The following is an 18,993-nucleotide window of genomic DNA, read 5'->3' as shown; positions in this document are numbered from 1 at the left end:
CCTTAAGGGGATAGCTCTCTCTATCTTGATGTTCTTTATGTCTGCAGCTTCCTTCTCCCTGCCCTGCAAATTCTAGCTGCCTTTGTGTCTCTCCTAACTTGAAACTCTTTTAGACCATTGTTTTAACTCAGCTCTGATTGGGTTCCACTTTCCCCTCCCTGTGCTTCAGCCTCAAAACTCTACAGGCAGTAGTCAGCTGGGGCACTGGTAGGACTCACTTCATGTTCCTTTTTCTTGATGATCACTGTCCTGAGATGATTGTTGTTTAATGTCTTAAAACCATTGTTTTAAGTATTTTGTTTAATTCTCTCATTATTTAAGGTAGAAGGTGTGTTTCCATCACGGAACACATCCCTGCTTTATAAAAATCCTCATTGTAGTTTTGCAAATATTTGTCTTTTCTAAATATTTGTAGGACTTTGTGGGAAAATAGTGTACAAACCTTAAAATAAACTTAGTTTGAGTGCATGTTGCCTCATGCTTGTTTCTTTTCACATACTCTCTGTCTCACATATATATTCACATTCTCTTCAAAAATTGCACATCCTAGGGGCCGGCGCATGGCTTACTTGGGAGAGTGTGGTGGTGATAACACCAAGGCCACAGGTTCGGATCCCTATATAGGTATGGCCGGTTAGCTCACTTGGGAGAGTGTGGTGCTGACAACACCAAGTCAAGGGTTAAGATCCCCTTACCGGTCATCTATTTAAAAAAAAAAAAAAAAAAGTTGTACATCCTTTCATGGACAATACGAAGATTGTCAACACAGTTCACTTCTGGATGTTTTTATTTAATACATTATAGTGAAGGGTAGTGCTGACAAGTGTTAACTTTTCATGTTTACTTAGAAGAAAATAAAGTGCCTACAGTCCCTTTTCCATTTACTAAAAGGAGGTAATGATTCTTAGTTAAATACAGAATATTGGCTCCTATATTGGTTACAGTATATAATGGCTAAGGATTGAAACCCTAGGCCATGAAATATTTCAAAGTACCCGAAAAGAGGGAAACAAAACAAATAATAAACAAGTTTTCCTATCATGCTAAAATCCATAGTTCTCCAAAGTGAATATTTTTTTAAGCTAATTTTACAAATTAAATATTAGTTTTTATTGTTCAGATATTAGCATATAAAAATCAGTCCTAATTGTCCTTTTTTTGTATAGTCAGTTTGTATTGTTAAAGATGTGTACAGCATTAAGATGCTGAAAATTACTTTGACTTCAGACTTCTAATATATCTTTTGATGAAACTAGTATAATTTGAAGATAATACATGGACTTAAACATAACTTACTTAAGTAGGAAAGCATTTTTATCCTATAAGAAGTGACTGAAATTTTCCACTATTCATTGAATTGAGAGTCAACCATGAATGTATTGATGGTAAGGCAAGTACTATTTTAAAACTTATTAATATTATAAAACAATAGTATTAAAATAAGGTTAATGTTATTTAGGGGATACATAATAAATATTTTTGCTCTGTTTTTGTGACAGTCATGAAAATTTAAGTTGAGCCAAATGTGGTCTATTCTGATTGGATATCCAATTCACTTGGTAATTTTTCCTAATAAATAACCTAATTTCTTGCAAAATGATAAGGATTATCTTTATAGAAGTGAATATATTTATTTCTCCTTTGTTATTTTTGAGAGAGACATACTTAATTCCAAAGGTACATATATATTTGGTAATGAGCAATTAGTTTTGCCATAGAACCAGGCATGGTAAAGTATTTCAGGCAAACATACAATATAAGATGGCCGAAATTAAGTAAAAATATAGCTTCCACTAACTTTGTCATCAAACATGTAAAACAGTTGCCAATAGATAGGTTTTTGTCACATGGATTCTTTTTAAAACTTAAATCCAATAATATTAGTTTTTAATGATTTGTTTTCCTTAAAAATGTTTTCTGCCCATCATAATAGATTGCATTTTAGAGGTAATCCATATGTTTATGTACATGTGTATTTGTTGGTTTTAATAATACTGATTCACTCTCATGAATTATAAATCAGATGTTTTTGTTATGCCCTCCCAAAGTATATATCATGTGATAGGAAATAATTGCTCTAAATTTTAATATAATTTTTAGTTGCTAGCAACATTATTAGTTCAGTAGGTACACACAGTACTTCCTTAGAGTAAATGTTCTACTAAAACTTAGGTGAGAGATATTTGTCTTGAAAATATATACTTACAAATTCTTTGTAGGCGCCACCTTTGAATCTTTGAACTTTAATTTTCAGTATGCATTTTGAGGTAGCATTTCTGTTGACTTTCACCTCTACGTCAATGATTTTTGTAGCTAAGGTACACAGTGCCTACTCATTTTGGACTTACTTATTGCTGTCCAGTTTAAGAAATGAGCCTCGTTATTTTTTTGCCCAACATGAGAAAGTGAATTGTCTATTGGAGTATGCATGAAATTGGATGACCGAAGGACAAGGCTATCAGTGAAAGTTGGCATTTGTTGCTCCTCTTCTTTGGAGTAAGTTTAATAGAATATTGAGTTAGGTTTACATCTGTTAATCATCTTAAAATATATGATGTATTTCCATTTTATGGCATAGGAATAAACTTCATAAATGGAATGAATCTGTAGCTATATAAGTAATTTATGCTCCTATCTGTCATCCATATACATAAGCATTTGGATGGGAAGGATTTGTATTTAAGTGACTGAATCTGTATTAATTGTATATTTCTGAGACTAACTGGAGAATATTTATTTAAAAGAAAAAATATGTCAGTTGAGGGGTGAACTTTTTTGTTGATTTCATTTATATTCATTATCTATGTTTCTTCCTTATGTGTGACATCTGGCAGACAGTTTTAATTGGAGAAAGTAGATGTGGGAGGGAAGAGTTTTTTGTATTTAACAATTTCTATCTCAAAGAAAGTATGTTTGCCAGTCTAGTCCTCCCTAAAAAATTAAGATTGTTTAGATTATAAAACAAATACTTTTTGGTTTTGTTTTCTTTCTTATTTTCTATGTATCATATTGGATATTTTTGCTGCTGTTTTTATATTTACGTGTTAGTAATTTTAACGGCTTTTGGATAATTCCACTCTAGAGGGAGAACTGGTGGGCGGTCCTTCCTGTGACACGACCCTTGAGTGACAGTTCTATTTGATTGCCTCCAGTACTGTGAGGAAAGGACACGACTCTATGGTGAGGACTGATGGACATACATTATCTGAGAAAAGAAACTACCAGGTAAGAGCAATTTTTTTTTCCTTTCTCTCTATTGGTTATATAGCTACATTGAAATGTTTTATTGTTTTGTATGTAATTGGAACTAGCAAATTGGATATACCTCAATCTGAAAAATTTGGGTTATAATTTTAAATATCTGTATTGGATATGACAGTTGAAATAGTTGGGAACATTTTTCAAAATTAAGCATGTTCGTAATAAATGTTTATTCTTTTAGTGTCAAAACAAATTTTCTGATATATATGTCAAAACTTAGATTATCTGATATATAATTTATGACATCATGGCTGGATTCAGAGCTAGTAGTTCATAAACCAAAGTGGTAATTGCTTTTACATATATTATTCCTGGAAAAAGAAACCTGAAGTTTTGGGCTATATTTTGGGGAATGGAATATCACAGAAATGTAGATAAAATTGGATATAGTGTAGAAGAAATAGAAATGAGGAAGCCAGCGTGCTCAGAGATCCAGATTCTATTGAATTTGTTGTTAGGTTGCTGTCCCTAAAGCGTTAGATTCTGTTTGCTCATTTAATAAGTAGTTAATAATAACTATCCCTTATATATATAGTATGCTGAAAAGATGGTTGAAATGTAGCATTCCTACATCTTTCTGAACTTTTAAAAGAAGGTGAATTTTAAAGATAGTGCTGTTAAATAGTGTTTTAAAAAACATAAACATAACATTTGAATTTAATTTTTTTAAAGGAAAACTTTATTTATTTGATAATGATTTATTATCAAATTGTGTAGTGATCCATAATACAAAGTAGTTTAAAGCTCAAGTAGAAATAAATTTTTATGCTTTCTACACACACACACACACACACACACACACACACACACACACACACACACACACACACACACACACACACACACACACACACACCTTTCCTCTCCTCCTTTCATTCACCAGTTTTATTCCCTCTAGATTGTGAAGATAACTAGTGTGATAGCACCAGCTTTGGTTAACTAACCATTTATCTGATAATCATTTATTTTAGCCCAGTTAATCCTTTCTTCCCTCACACTGGAAAAGTAAACAGTGGGGAAAATTGTAACTGGGTCTTTATGGTGTATAATAGCCAAGAGCCTTTTATTATAAGATCTAGGTTCTGGTTTGGGCACTGTCCCTAATAAAAAAGTGTCATATCGTCATATCTAACCTTTCTAGAGTTTCATCTAACTTGATGTCTGAAGTTTCTTGTCAGGTCTTTATGATTTTAATAAGCCAGAGTAAGCTGGGGTCATGCTGAATCTCCCTGTAATCTTTTTCTGAGTTGTCCTCATAGACTTGACCAAATATAGCTTTTGCTTATTATTTGTACTGCTTTAGCTCCTCCTGCCTCACAACCACTTCCAACTACCTTGACTCATAAAATTTTAATTGGTCACACTTGTTGGACGTTTTCATCTTTTGGTAGGTTCTGCTAAATTATTTTTAAAATATTGTGATCCTGGGTTATATGGCTTTTCAGTGCTCACAATCCAGTTTGTAAAGTGTGAGTATTAGAAATTTTGAATGATTACACAGTATGGTTAATTTGCCTCATGGAACCATATTAATATAGAATTCCAAAACTTACACTTAAGAGTTAAGAATTGTGTTTTACACACAAAGAGAAAGATTCTTGCTCATTCTACTCTAAAAATACTACATTGCTCCAGTCACATTGTTTACAAATAATCCACATTTTTTTTTTTTGTCCTTTTTGTGACCGGTAAGGGGATCGCAACCCTTGGCTTGGTGTCGCCCGCACCGCACTCACACGAGTGCACCGGCCATCCCCATGTAGGATCCAAACCTGCACAGCGGGAGCGCCGCTACGCTCCCAGTGCTGCACTCTCCCGAGTGCACCATGCGGTCGGCCCATAATCCACATTTTTGAGCTCACCTGGAAAATGCATTCTCGGTTAGGATTTTGCTGGCTGAAAATATTTACCCTTTTCTGTTTTATTGTTATGCAGTGACACTTAATGCATGTTGAAGTATCCTTGGAAACAGTTGTTTAAATCTGCACTGTAAAGTTATTTCAGGCCTCTTCTGAAAAGTACGTGTATAGAAATATTTCCTGTCTGGTATTGTGATGAATATATAAAAAGTATATGGGAGTTCAAAGGGAATATTAAATCATCAAAGTAAAATTTGTGTACGTACTGGTAGCTCTAAGAGTTTGTATATTCTGAGATGGAAATGATTTGGATTTTTAAAAATTCTATTTTGATAGAATTTTATTTGTTGTTTTTATGGATAAAGTAGAATTTCTTTGTATTCATATTTATAACCATTTTCATTTATCTTTGAGGGCTTTTGCTTTTGGAGGGCACTTGTCTTTTATTTATTTAAGCATTCTGATAATAGGCTAGTATTCTAGAGTTTAACAAGAAGGGTAATATTTCTCCAATCCTCATTTTCTTATAGACCTGACTAAAAATAAAACCGTAAGAATTTAGTTTAGCAAGGTGCATTCCCTCAGTGCTGTGCTAAAAGACAGTGACTTTCAAATGGGGATGGGTTGAAATATTGATTTCAGTAGTGGTGTCTACTTTTGTGTTTTGTTTCTTACTATAAACTTAAACCCAGTTATGTATTTGTAGTTTGAATACAGTAGTTGAAGTTTATTTTCATAGATAGACTAGTACATTAATTCAGGTAAGGCAATTTATTTAAATGGTTCACAGTTCATTCTTGTGGAAGGATTATCAAACTTTTCCTAAGGAAACATAACTTCAGTTTTTTGCTAGCATTTTCTTATCTTCCTCTAATTTACACTAATTTACCCTAGCTATGAGCATGTACAAATCTAAACCATGTTAATTACCTATTTAACTCATCAATGGCTTTCCCTTTCTTATGTAACAAATTCAAGTTTAAACATTACGTATAACCTTTCCACATTCTGGCCCTCCTGCATGCTTTTACCTTTTAAATGTCTCTCCTGTTACTCCTTTTAGTGGGTTTTTCCATTTAGTAATACAAACCTGCTTTTAATCTCCCTACCATGCACTTTTACACCTTCAAGTCTTCACTTATATTGCTTCTTTCTATGGAATGCTTCACCTTTCTGCACATGATTGAAGAATTAGGTATCAGTTTTTCCAGAAGCTATGCTATGATGGGCTCAGTGCTTCTTTTCCTTGTTTTCATAGCTTATCTGCATACTTCTAGTTTAGTGTTTACCATAATATATTACAGTTATCTGTTTATTTGTCCTTGTCTTCCTGTAGACTTGTGCTGTCCAGTACCATAGGCATTAGCCAAAAGGGCTGTTTAAATTTAAACTCATCTAAGTTAAATAAAATTAAATTTTATTTTACAAGTTTTTCCGTCACATTAACCACATTCCAAATACAGTAGCTACTTTCTGCTAATGGCATATGAAACAATGCATATATAGAAAGTTTACATCATTGCAGAAAATTGTATTATGCTCTATGAAATAAGTTTCTTGAAACCTGGAACCATATCTGTCATTAATTTTGATACTGCCAGTGCCTAGCATGGTGCCTGGTATACAGATAGGTGGTGTTCAATGCATGTTGTTTCAAAAAAATTTAAATAGAATGGTGAAAGAAGTTAAAGGAAGAAGTTGGAAAGTGTGCTGGATAACATACTACTGATATTTCCAAGATCTTTAGATGTTACTCAGAATGGAACTTTTCAATATGAAGTCTTGATCACATCATATGCTGGCTAGTTCAGTATGTTTTCTATATGCATGTGGAATATACCATGTCAGAGAACTGTAATGGTAATTGTATTGCCATTTTCTCCCCCTTCCCCCAACAATTACATATTTTATTTCCTTTTTGTTAACTTTTTAAATCACAGAAGTAGTAGATGCTCATTCCAAAAATGTTGGAAAAAAAATATGGAAATGTAAAATACAGTGTGAAAGTTCACCTTCACAACTTTACTCTTAACACTTGTGTCTATCTTTTTTAGATCTTTCCTAGTGATTATCTAGGTATAGATGTGATTCATTGTTTTTGTTTTTAACAAATATGTATTTTTCTGCAGCTTGCTTATTGTACTTAATGGAGATATTTCCATGTCATATCCCTTCCCCTGCCTTTTTCCCCAGCAGTAATCACTAGTTTGCATTTTGTGTTTCATTCATTTTATTTTTATGTTTTTATTACATACATATTTCAGTATATGCAGTTGCATCATTTGTTATGGGTTATGTGGCAATTTTTTGGAAAGTTGGGCCCTATATTTTATTATTTTGAATAGGAAAAATAATAATGAATATCCGGCCCATCCAAAACCCTAAACAATTTCCTAGATATTGCTAAAACAGTCAACACCTATGGCATTTCATCAAGAATTTCTGCAAAATATGAAGAATTTAAAACACAAGTTTATTTAGCACATACAAATGCATCAGTAGGTATGTTTTCATTTGGTATGTAACAGTTTTACACAGTACTTTATACAAATTACACTTCTTTTATACTGCAATAAAAATGTAAATGAAAATAAGCAATGAAATTACCACTTTCTCTCTCTGCACTGAGGATACATCTTACAACCGATAGTGTCTTAGTGTCATAGTTGTGACATAGTTAGCTTGTAACTTTCTGTTGATACCTTCTAGTATGATTAAAAGCAGAACCAGCATCAAAACATCTTAAAATCTGTGATATGTATATTAAAAATGCATAATGAATATAAAGAACACTTAATAAAATATAACACCAACAGGAGTTTTTGAAAAATGAATACTTAAGATGTGTTAGGGTAGATCTGGTGCCCAGAGAAGGAAGATGAAGGTTTTAAAAGTCATTGTTACTATTTGGTGTTGGGTGAACGTAAACAATGGTGAGCTAATGAAGAAATGAGTTAAAAAATAAATGTCTGAATGCAGTGAACTGTTTCCCAGTTTTCACTTCTTTGCTCTTAAAACTCTTGAAAACAAGTGGTCTATTGTCTCTAGTGAGAGATAAAGCAAAGGGGTAGAAAAAACTCAAAATAGATGACTTCTTATGTTCTCTTCACTTGCAGTTATACACTGCTAAAATGAGGATGTTCTTGTAATTGCATTTTTTAATCTGATGCTTCTATTGTCATGGTCACATTATCAGCAACAGAAGTCATTTTTACTCCATAACCTAAATATTTATTTTTATAAAATTTGATGTTGTATTTGGCATTCGTGGCTCCTTTTTTTCTTCTTTGGCCAACCAAGAACATCAAGTTATTTTTCCCAAGTTCCTCATTGGTTGGATCATTGTAACACGATATTAACAATATTGTCCTTTCTTTGAATGCATTATATGTTCTGATAACTTTTTTCCTTATCTTTTGAAATCATCAGATGTGACTTTTCCAAAAGGCAAGTTCACTGAGACACTTGGCACCCTTACCCTTAGTGTGTTGGTAATTTTTTCACCAGGCTGAAAGAAAATCTAAGTAAGTAGTTAAGTCCAAACCACTTAAGATAGTAGTTCACATGATATCTGACAGATGCTGTTGGGTTTCCCAAGAGGATTTAGAATATCTGGTGGCACCCCTGTGTGTTCACTGTGGCGCTCCATTCAGGAACATAGGGCCTAGGCTTTATACATCAAATATTAGATGTTCTCTTTCAGAAAAATATTTTACATTTAAGTGATTTACCTCGATCATGAATATGGAATGTATTCATCATTAAATTGAAAGTTAAAACATTAGTGCAAATATTTCTGTGAATCAGAGAAAATATAGAACCAAGCAAAGTTAGGTTTTAAAATATAATCTTAGACCTTGCTTGTATTCTGGAATGATAGCACTGATGGTAGCTTAGTTTTTTTTTTTTTTTATCTTTCTGAATTCCCATGAAAAAAGAGAACAGCTATATAGCAAAGCCAAACCTATGAAAACATTTGTAACAAAACTTGGTGACAGGGTGTCCCCATGAACCCCAAGATATGAGCAGGTGAGAACTAACAGAAAAGACCTACACTTACCAGTTTTTCTGCATAAAAAAGTAAAGAGAAGCATTGGGTTTGTCTGATGGACTTGAGAATAGAAACATCCAAAGTAGTCAACAGATACTCACTGGTAAGTATGATTAACCAGTTTGAAATTGGAAGTGATTTTGCCAACTTCGTTAGGTGAGTGTGAGAGACCCATAAAGCTAAAGTGACTGTAGCAGCCTGCCTAGCTCTGTGAATTCTTGAGAATGACCCACCAGTGCTCCCTTCTAGGACTCCACTGAGGAGAGGAATCAAAATTAAGTGGGACAGGGATGAGACAGTGGAAAGAGAAGGTCCAGAAAAAATGGGAGAGGTTAACAGAGCCTGGAAATCTCAGAAAGCAAGCCATGATATTTTCAAACACTACATTAAAAAAACAGAAAAGGGAACTTTATGAAGTTAGAGAAGTTATCTGAACCAAGCCATATTCTAAAATTTCAGGATGATTAAATTCATAAGAGGTCTTCTAGGATTATGGTTGGGACTGTTTATACCAATTTTGAGTCCCACCAACAGTGTTCATGTTGACCTGATATTTGATAATATCATAATATAAATTTTTTTCCAGTCTGTTAAGGTTGTGTTTGAGACATCTTTCCCTATTTACGTAATAAAGATATTCTCCAGAATAGTCTTTTAAAAGATTTTTCATTTTGTCTTTCATATTTAAATTTAATGTATCTGAGATTGATTTTTGTATATGTACAAGTTAGGAGTCTAATTTCCTTTCCTCTGCACTTAATCTTTAATTGTTATTAGCATCATGTATTGATTTGTTCCATCTTTCTTATTAACTAACCACCTGTGCTAGCTCTGTTGTAAATCAAATTTCTTTATATGAATGAATTTGTTTTTATATCTCTATTGTGTTACTTTGATATGTTTTCCACACCACTGTCATGTTTTCTTAACTACTATAGCTTTGTATTAAATCTTCCTGTCTGTCTGTCAGCCTTGGTCTTCTTCATGAGTCTTAACTCTTCTAAGTGTTTTGCTTATGACAAATTTAGAATATTCTTGGGAAAGCTCTCTTTCAACAAAAAATTATATTGAGTGGAATTGCATTGACTTTATTTTTATCTGGGGATGAATTGATAGGTTTGTGGTATTCTTCCCTGTCCATGGATTATATATGAGGTCTTCTGTCTTTTTTCTCAGTTTTATATTTTTCTCATAATGGATGTATAAATCTTCAGTCAGATTTATGCTTAAGTACTTCTTTGTTGCCTTTTTTTGGTTATAAGTGGTATTTTTTAAGATTATGTTTTATAGGTGTTATTGCTATTATAATGAAATACGCTTCACTTTTTTGGGGGGGTGGGGGGTGGGTGGCCAGTATACAGTTAACTCTAAAACTTTTTTTTTTAATCCATTAATATCACTAAACTTTTTTATTTTTATAATTTATCTGTAGATATTTTGGGGGGGTGGTTGTAACTTGCATTTCTTTTTGGAACTTACTACCTCTAATACAATTTGGAAAAAAAAGAGTTACTAGTAGTCTTTCTATTGTTACTTGTGTTATAGGGAAAGCTTTAACTTGTTACCATTAAATATGTTTGATATAGGATTTTCTCATAGATATATTTTATCAGGTTAAATAAATTGTTTATAATGCTGCTTTATATATTTTTTTCTCTGCAGCACCTTTTTCATTCTTAAGGTGTTGACTGTGTGCCTTTTCCCCTTATTTGACTGGTCTGGCTAGAGATTTGTCAGTTTTACTAGGAATCAAATTCTAGCTTCATTTAGTTACTTTTTAAATTTATTTTTGTTTTATGTCTATCAGTAGTCCTAAATGTTTTTCTTTACTTCTTAGGATTTGTTTTACTGTTCATTAATCTTAAGTGTTTTTAATTTTCCAAACTTATCAGTTTTTTCTAGTTATCTTTCTGTTGCTCATTTCTCATGTAATTCCATTGTGGTTAGAGAATGTGATTGATATACCAATTATTTGTTTATGTGCTTGAACAAAATGCATATTAATTAATTAATAGATGTATTGCTCTCTTTCTCCCCATTAGATCAAGTTTGTTAGTCAAGTTGTCTATGTCTTATGTACACACATATTTACCATTTCCAGCATTGTTTATTCCTTTAAGTGGGAATTCCAATATATTCTTTTTTATTTCTTGAATCTTTTAATACATTTTTGTGTTTAGCGTGTGATAAATCCAACAACTGAAAGTTGTCACAGATCATTCTAATGTCTTTTGTTTCTGCTGATTCTCATTTATGGTGCCTTGTTTCCTTGCGTGTCTTAAGCTATCATTTCATGTTTCTTAGAACTCTGTGGGAATTCTTTGAGGACTAGGTGGAAGAACATTTCTCCCAAGGGGATTTACATTTGTTTTGCCAGGTGCCTAAGGCACTACCGATCCAGAACCACTTAAAAATAAAATATTAACTTTTATTTTAATAAAATAAAAGGAGGCTGCATTACACACACATAATGTGAATTCATTCTGGTTTATGGCTAAAATGCTCTGAGAGTTCCTTCACCTCCTTTTGCTTAGGATCAAAATCAAGATCAAGGATTTTTTGCTTTTCTTCATTAAGGGGTTATTATGATTATGGTGTATCCTTTTAAGGTGCCTCCTTTATGAAAAGGTCTCTTTTCCTTTGGGGATATAAACTTGTGGCTTCTCTGAATTCTAGTTTTTACTTTGTTTTTGGGTGCTGAATTTCCCTCCGTCCTTTCTAGGCTCAGCAATATATTTAAAAATAAAAGTGTAATCTCTGTGTTAGTTTTCATCATTTTGTTTACTGCTGTATCCCCATCTAAGAATAATGTCTGAAATATAGTAGTTACTCAGTGTATATTTGTTGATTGGATGAATCATTATTTCATGGAGCATTTAGTTGTTTTTGGACAGAGCATTTTGGGTTTTCTTTTAATAGTCTGCTATACTACCAAAAACATAAATTAATCATTATCTAGGTCTCAGCTGAAATTTCACTTCCTAAGGGAAACATTTGCTGCTTAGACCTCTTATATATTTTCAGTTTTCATTGTAATTTTGGGGGGGGTATTATTTCTGCTTTTTATTATCATTCATAATTGAATAGGTTTGATGGTTCTTTTCTTTCCATCCTTTCCTTTTCCTTTCCTTCCTTTCCTTTTCCTTTCCTTCTCTTCTCTTTCCTTCCTTCTCTCCTTTCTCATTTTTCTTCCCTCCCTGCCCTGCCTTCGTTCTTCTTCCCTTACTTCCCTTTCTTTTTTCCTTCCTTCCCTTCTTTCTTTATGGTATCGTTTTCTTTCCAAGAATTTTTTTTTTTTCTAATGCATTTCAGATGGTGATGAATGAAAAAGTCTTTATTTCACCTTGATTTTTAAACACTTTTTGCTGTGATTCAAAGTTGACGATTCTTTTCTTTTAGAGCTTTAAAGATGGTGCTCCACTGTCCTTTGACTTTTTTCTAATGAAAATTCTGCTGTAATTCTTATTTTTAGTTCTCTGTATATAATGTATTTCTTTCTCTCTGGCTACTGTTCAGATTTTTTAATTTGTTACTTGTTTTACAGATTTTGATTATGGTGTATCATGGTATAGTTTTTTTCATGACTCTTGTGCTAGGGATTTGTTGAACTTCTTCAATTTGTGTTTATAATTTTTATCAGATTTGGAAATTTTTTACCCATTATTTCTTTAAATATTTTTCCTGTACTGTCTGTACTTTAGGAACTTCAATATACTAGATTTCCTGAAGTTGTCTCACAGCTTACTGATAATCTTTATTTCTTGCTTTTTTCTCTTTGTGTTTTATTTAGGATAGTTTTTTATTACTATATTTTCAAGTTCACTAATCTTCAGCATGCCAATCATTCTTCTACCTTATTTTACATACAAAATGTAATTAGAACTGTTTTAATGTCATTGTCTACTAATTCTGTCATTTGCGTCATTTCTACCAATAGAAACTATGTCTGTTTCTATTGATTGTTAGACTTTTTTCCTCCCCATTATCTGTTGTATTTTATTGTTTCTTTGCATGGCTGGTGATTTTTGCTTGGTTACTCGTCTTTGGAAACTATCTTGTTGAGTGCTATATATTTTTTTGTATATCTGTTAATATTCTTGAGATTTCTTTGGGTTGCAGTTTAGTTACTTAGAAGCCATTTGATCTTTCTGACTTTCTTTTTTTTTTTTAGTTTTGTTAAATAGAACCAGATTAGCTTTTAGTTTAGGGCTAATTTTTCCCCCAACTACTGTACTGAGGCTGTACTTTTCTGAGTACTTTACCTGATACCCTGTGAATCATAATGTTTTTCTACACTGAGAGGTAGTGGGAACATAAATATTTCCAAGGCCTTTGTGAGTCCTGGGGATTTTTTCCTCTGTTCCTTTCATGTGGCCCTTTTCTCACATGCACATGCTGATCAGTACTTAGGTGAAGACTCAAAAAGGAATCTCTCCAGATGTCTTTCTCTGTGCAGCTGTCTCCTGTCTGGTACTTCAGGCTGCTCACGCTAGTACCTTGGACTTGGTACCAAGCCTCTCAGCTCGACTTCCTTAATTCACAGAGAATGCTGGGTTTCACTTGCCTGAGCTTCCTCTTCCCCCAGTGTAGCCTGAAAACTCCTTCAGTCTATAAGCAAAGGCATTTGTTGGGCTCCCATCAATTCTTTCTTTTCTCTCAGGAATTATTGTCCTTCATTGTATGAAAACAATTATTTAATATATTTTGTCCACTTTTTAAATTCGTTGGGTGGGGGAGGAGGGTGGTCCTACTGCTACTCCATCTTGGTTGGAAGTAGAAGTCTTTAAGATTTCATTTTTAAAAGTTATATTTTTGTTAATAAGATGGATGAAAGTCATTCCTGATAAAAAGAATAAGCTTTTGTGTCAATATTCAGTCAAGGCTTGCTTGCTTTCTTTTGTATAAGACATCATATAGTGTCCAGTACACACAAATATCAGGCTTGATCTCAGCACTTAAGGTAATTTGGAAAGAAACATGGAACTGTACAGGTCAGTAAATAAATCCCAGTTCATATGTGGAGTCATCTTAGCCCTGATTCTATTTAATCTAAAGCAAAAAATTGAGCTATTTTCCTTGAATGCCCTTGAAATACCCCATCAAGTTACCCTAGAATCTAATAGGCCTATAAATACAGTGATCATTCATTTTTTCAGTTGAGGTAATAATTTTACTAATTAATATTCCTTACTCAAAAAAATCTGTGTTGTATAGCATGGAGTAGTATACTTTCCGTTTATTGTTTAATCTGGCTCAGTAAATTAAAGAGAATATAGTAAATGTGCTAGTGAAAATAGGAAGATATTTTTCCAAGGAAAAAGAAAAGTAAAGACCTTTCTTATTTAGAGCCAGAAATGCTGTGAGAGACTGCTTGGGTGTATGAAATTTTGAATCTATTCCTTTCTGCCAGGGTAAAGGTACTGTGTGATAAGTCTAAAAGAATGTGATTGTTGTGCTGGCTGGTTAGCTTATTTGGTTAGAGTGCAGCCTTATAACGCCCAGGTCACAGATTTAGATCCCGATACTAGCCAGCTGCCAAAAATGAATGAATGAATAAAAGAGTGATTGTTAGAGTGAAGAACCCTACCGGCCAGCTGCCAAAAATAAATACATACATTTATACATACATACATAAAAATAAATACATATGTATATATGGTGAATGAGTGATTGTTAGAGTGAAGACTCCTGAGTTAGAGTACAGCTGTAGAACACCAAAGTGACGGGCCTGGATCCCCATACGAGCCAGCCAGCTGCCATAAATGAATGAATGAAAGAGATTGTTAGAGTGAAGAACCCTGAGTTTCAGCCATTATTCTTCACCTTCTACCTATATCACTTTGGACCAGCTATGTAAAGTCTTTGAAGCTGTGTTCATATTTAAGTGTGAGATCTTTAAAACATGATTGGTTTACTTTGTAAAAGCACTTCAGTTAACGAATATAGAAAGAATGAGGAAAATAGAAAGTCACCATTAGAACACCACAGTAATAGGTGCTACAGGCAGTATTCATGGATGATTGCTATAATTAGTGGGCAAAAATTTGAGGACAGCAGGTATTTGAATGCTCTCAAAGTACTCCTCCAAAACATTTATTATTGAAAAGGGAAAAGTAATTTACAGTAGAGAAAACTGGCACATGCACCACCTTAGCCAGGATCAAAGTTAACATCACCTGTAATAAGACATATCAACATCGTATGCTCTCAGATATTGGAATATATGCATCATATATGATTCACTTTAGTGGGGGACATCACTTCTGTGGTGATTTTAAAAATGCGTAACTTCAGTCTATTTAGGAGAAAACATCAAACCTGAATTGCAGGACATTCTCCAGTATATTTGACATGACACCGATGTTGTAAAAGACAAGGAAAGACTGGGGTGAAGTCTCAGATTGGAGGAGACTAAGGAAACATAAAACTAAATAATAAAGGATTGGGGAAAGGCATATTATAAATAGAGTATACAGGAAAGTCCTCACTGGATGACTCAATACCTGAAGTAGGTGAAATAGCCACATTAATATCTAAAGGAAGAGCATTGCTGGAGGATTCAAGTGCAGAGACCTCAAGACAGGAGTATGTCTGGTATGTTTGAGGAATAGCAAGGAAGTTAGTATAGTGGGAGCACAGTAGATGAAAGGGAGAATGGTAACAAAGGAGATTAGAGATAACAGGATAATGATAGTAAGGGCTTGGAGGCCTTAATATAATGGGGCAGGAACACATTGTAAATGTGTTTTTGCCTCTACTTCCTTTGACTTGTGATGTTTCTTTATTCTGAGGACCAAATGGAGAAAGTATATAAGGAGTATAAAGTGTAATACTAGTGTCTAGCACTTTGTGTAGGAAGACGCTCTGTGAATGTTAATTGAATTAATATATATGGCAAGATGTTTAAAAGTATTTTAAAGGTTTTATGTTCCCTTGCTGAAGGAAAACTTTTCATCTTTAACTGCTTCATATAACAATTTAGGATTCTGATACTCCTGTATAACTTTAAAGTATAAAGGTTTAAAAATAATTTGTCACCTTCAATAATATCTATTTATGCTATTGAATAGATGTTGTCTTGAAAGAATGTAAATCATCTTTTTTATTAGTTTTAGCATTCATAATAGTCAGAATTCATTTTCTCTCTGAATCAATCAATAATTCACTTTATGTTATCAAAAAGGGATTCACATTTTTATAAAAGTGAATTTCTTCATTTAAATCCTGTATTCAAATTGATTTGTTTAAAAATCTTTAAATTTTTCTCTTTATCATCTAGTTTGATTAAAGTGCCAAGTTATTCTAATGGAAGGGTCATTTGTTTTTATCAGCATGGAACACTTAAGAAATTTATTTCTTCCTGAGAAATATACCAAAAGTTATCTCTAGTTTGTAAAAGTTCACTGGTCTGCTTTTAGGAATTTAAGTGCATCCATGTAGTCCAACTTTCATTTGCTGGTTAATGTTGTTAACATGTATGAGAACCCTAGATTTAATGTTGAGTACTAAGGAGAGCAAGAGGGTATACAAGGAGCAGATAGGCAAAGTATTTGAACATATTGTCTTACATGTTTCTATGATGGCCGGGTAAGCCCTATCCTTGCATTTTCTGGAAAAGTGTGCAAGATTGTGGAGAGCTCTGCCCCCCTCCCCCTTTTAAAATTATTATTTCACATAGTCTGAAAGGTGATTTGGGGGTTGGGGAATAATGAAAAGGTGAACAGGGAGTCATAATGTTGAAACTGGATATTCAGATCTTTATAGCATGATTTCCTTATTTTTCAAAGAGCAGAAGAATCCCATCGTTTATCATGTTCTGGTTGGACTCCTTTCTTATCGTTTGCTGGAGTTTGAACTTCAGAGCTATGGTGTCAACCCTGCTGTAATATCTCAGGGGAGCTCCTAGTGTGGGGCTGGTGCCATGGCTCACTCTCCAACCTTTCCTTCTTCACTTCAGCCTCCAGCTCTGAGCTTTCCAATCCCCAGAATAGCAAATGTTGAAAGAAGTTACTCAGGTAAGTATGTGGCGGGAAAAGCTGGGGGAAAAAATGGTACTGTCATCAGTATTTTGAGGGTGGATGTTGGGTCATTTTACCAGTGAGTCACTTTGATAGTTTGGAAATACAATGTTTCTTACAATTTTTTTTTTATAAATTGTTAAATTAAAAAGTCTAGTATTATAAGAAATAATTTTAATTTCTTATAAGTTAGATGTGAAACAGGAAAAACCTTAAACTGAATAAAACATAAATGTTACAATACAAATAATTTTAATTTCTTGTAAGTTAGATGTGAAACAGGAAAAACCTTAAACTGAATGAACCATAAATATTATAATACAAAGGGAGGTTGTTAGGTTTTTTGTAAAACTTCATATTCTCCACAGTGTATAGTGGGACCACAAAACCCATGTTCAGAAAAGAAGCAAAGAAAAAAAGTTGGGACAGGCATAAATCCAATAAACTACAGTTTTGCCATATGTAATTTGGTCTCAGAGGAAGCAAGTTTTAAATTTCTTCTACGAGCTTTAGATGTGCTGTTCTCTTTCCCGAGGTTTTAGGCAGGTGGCTATGTTGTTAATCTCTAAAGGAAAAGAAACTTCAAACATTCTTTTCTTTGAAGTCTTGATGGGAGGACTGGAACATTTCTACCAATCTCTAGGTTTGAAGTTAACAAAAATAAGTATAGAAGCAGTGAAGGCACAATATCTGGTACATAGTTTGGCAAATATTTGTTGAATGAATTCACCAAGTTTGTGGAGGTGGGGGGGAGGGCAAGAGAGAAATGCCAACACTCTTGGTATTCTCTGCTTGTGTGCCTTGCACCAAAAATTGTTGATCTAACATGACAGATTTTTTTCCTTAAGGCATGATTTAATTTTGTAGGAATGTTGCCCTGGGTCTTCACTACCTTACTGTTACTATCTTTTAAGGCTCTTGCTTCTCAGAAAGGTTTAAAAAACTGGTTCTTTAGTTCTCACAGATCTATCTCATATGATTTTTATTTCATATGATTTGTAGATTCTTTTGCATGTAAGATATTCAAAATTAAATCCAGGAGAAACAGACTCTTAATATGTCCTGTGACTGCTAACATTTCTTCAGTGGAAGTGTGTGAGGCTTACAGCAATTGCGACACAAAGTATTTGGCGTTTCAGGTCTCACAACAAGTCTTCTAAATAAAGAATCCTCAACATTTTATGTCTTTTTTCTTTCTTAAGTTCTAGAGTTTTTTGATTTACTGAGAGCCTAGTAGAAATTAAATATTTCCCAGTAAAGTGGACCATTGATCCAGTTTTTTTCTCATTATATATTCACATTCCCTTCTTTCTTCCCTCTTTATTAGACCAGTCCTCTCCCCATTTTAAGGATTGGTTTAAAATATTAATTTTCATTAAAATGTTTCCTTTATGCTTAGATGATTTGTTTTATATCCTAAACTTAGAGGTTTTCTACTGTTGCATGTCCTTCATTTGTAGTTTATAGTTTTACCTCCTACTATTCAAGGATAAAGTACTACTTATTTTAATTTTAGGCTCTGTTGTATGAGTTCTCAACTCTAACCACTTAACGTTCATAAGGAGTACTAATTATAATTGGTTCTTTAGTTAGTATGATTGTATTTTTTTTTCCTGTGGCTTGGCACTTTTTGAATGATTAGAGTTTTGGTTTTAGGATGATGCATATACCTTTTAAAGGTTCAAATTTAAATCTGTGTAAAGCATTTTGGTACAGGATATTTTAAGGTTTTGGAAAACCACAAAATCTGTTTATTCAAGTTAAAGCATGCACAACATATTCCCCCTTAATCAAAGCTGGACTG

General features: G+C 33.3%; 1 protein-coding gene across 2 annotated transcripts in view; it reads left to right on the top strand.

Moving 5' to 3' along the window:
• The window catches only part of CNOT2 (CCR4-NOT transcription complex subunit 2), a 108,601-nt gene that overhangs the window by 36,199 nt on the left and 53,409 nt on the right, over positions 1-18,993 (top strand). The window contains exons 2-3 of one of the 2 annotated variants that reach the window (XM_063075081.1): positions 3,083-3,225; positions 17,129-17,186. In XM_063075081.1, the coding sequence (XP_062931151.1) occupies positions 17,166-17,186 (21 nt within the window). In that variant the 5' untranslated portion in view covers positions 3,083-3,225; positions 17,129-17,165. The remainder of the gene's footprint in view (positions 1-3,082; positions 3,226-17,128; positions 17,187-18,993) is intronic. The other variant, XM_063075080.1, reaches the window with a different exon arrangement.

This window comes from Cynocephalus volans, chromosome 12 (assembly GCF_027409185.1).
Source record: "Cynocephalus volans isolate mCynVol1 chromosome 12, mCynVol1.pri, whole genome shotgun sequence".
Lineage (NCBI taxonomy): Eukaryota > Metazoa > Chordata > Mammalia > Dermoptera > Cynocephalidae > Cynocephalus > Cynocephalus volans.
This window is presented reverse-complemented; position numbering and strand designations above follow the sequence as displayed.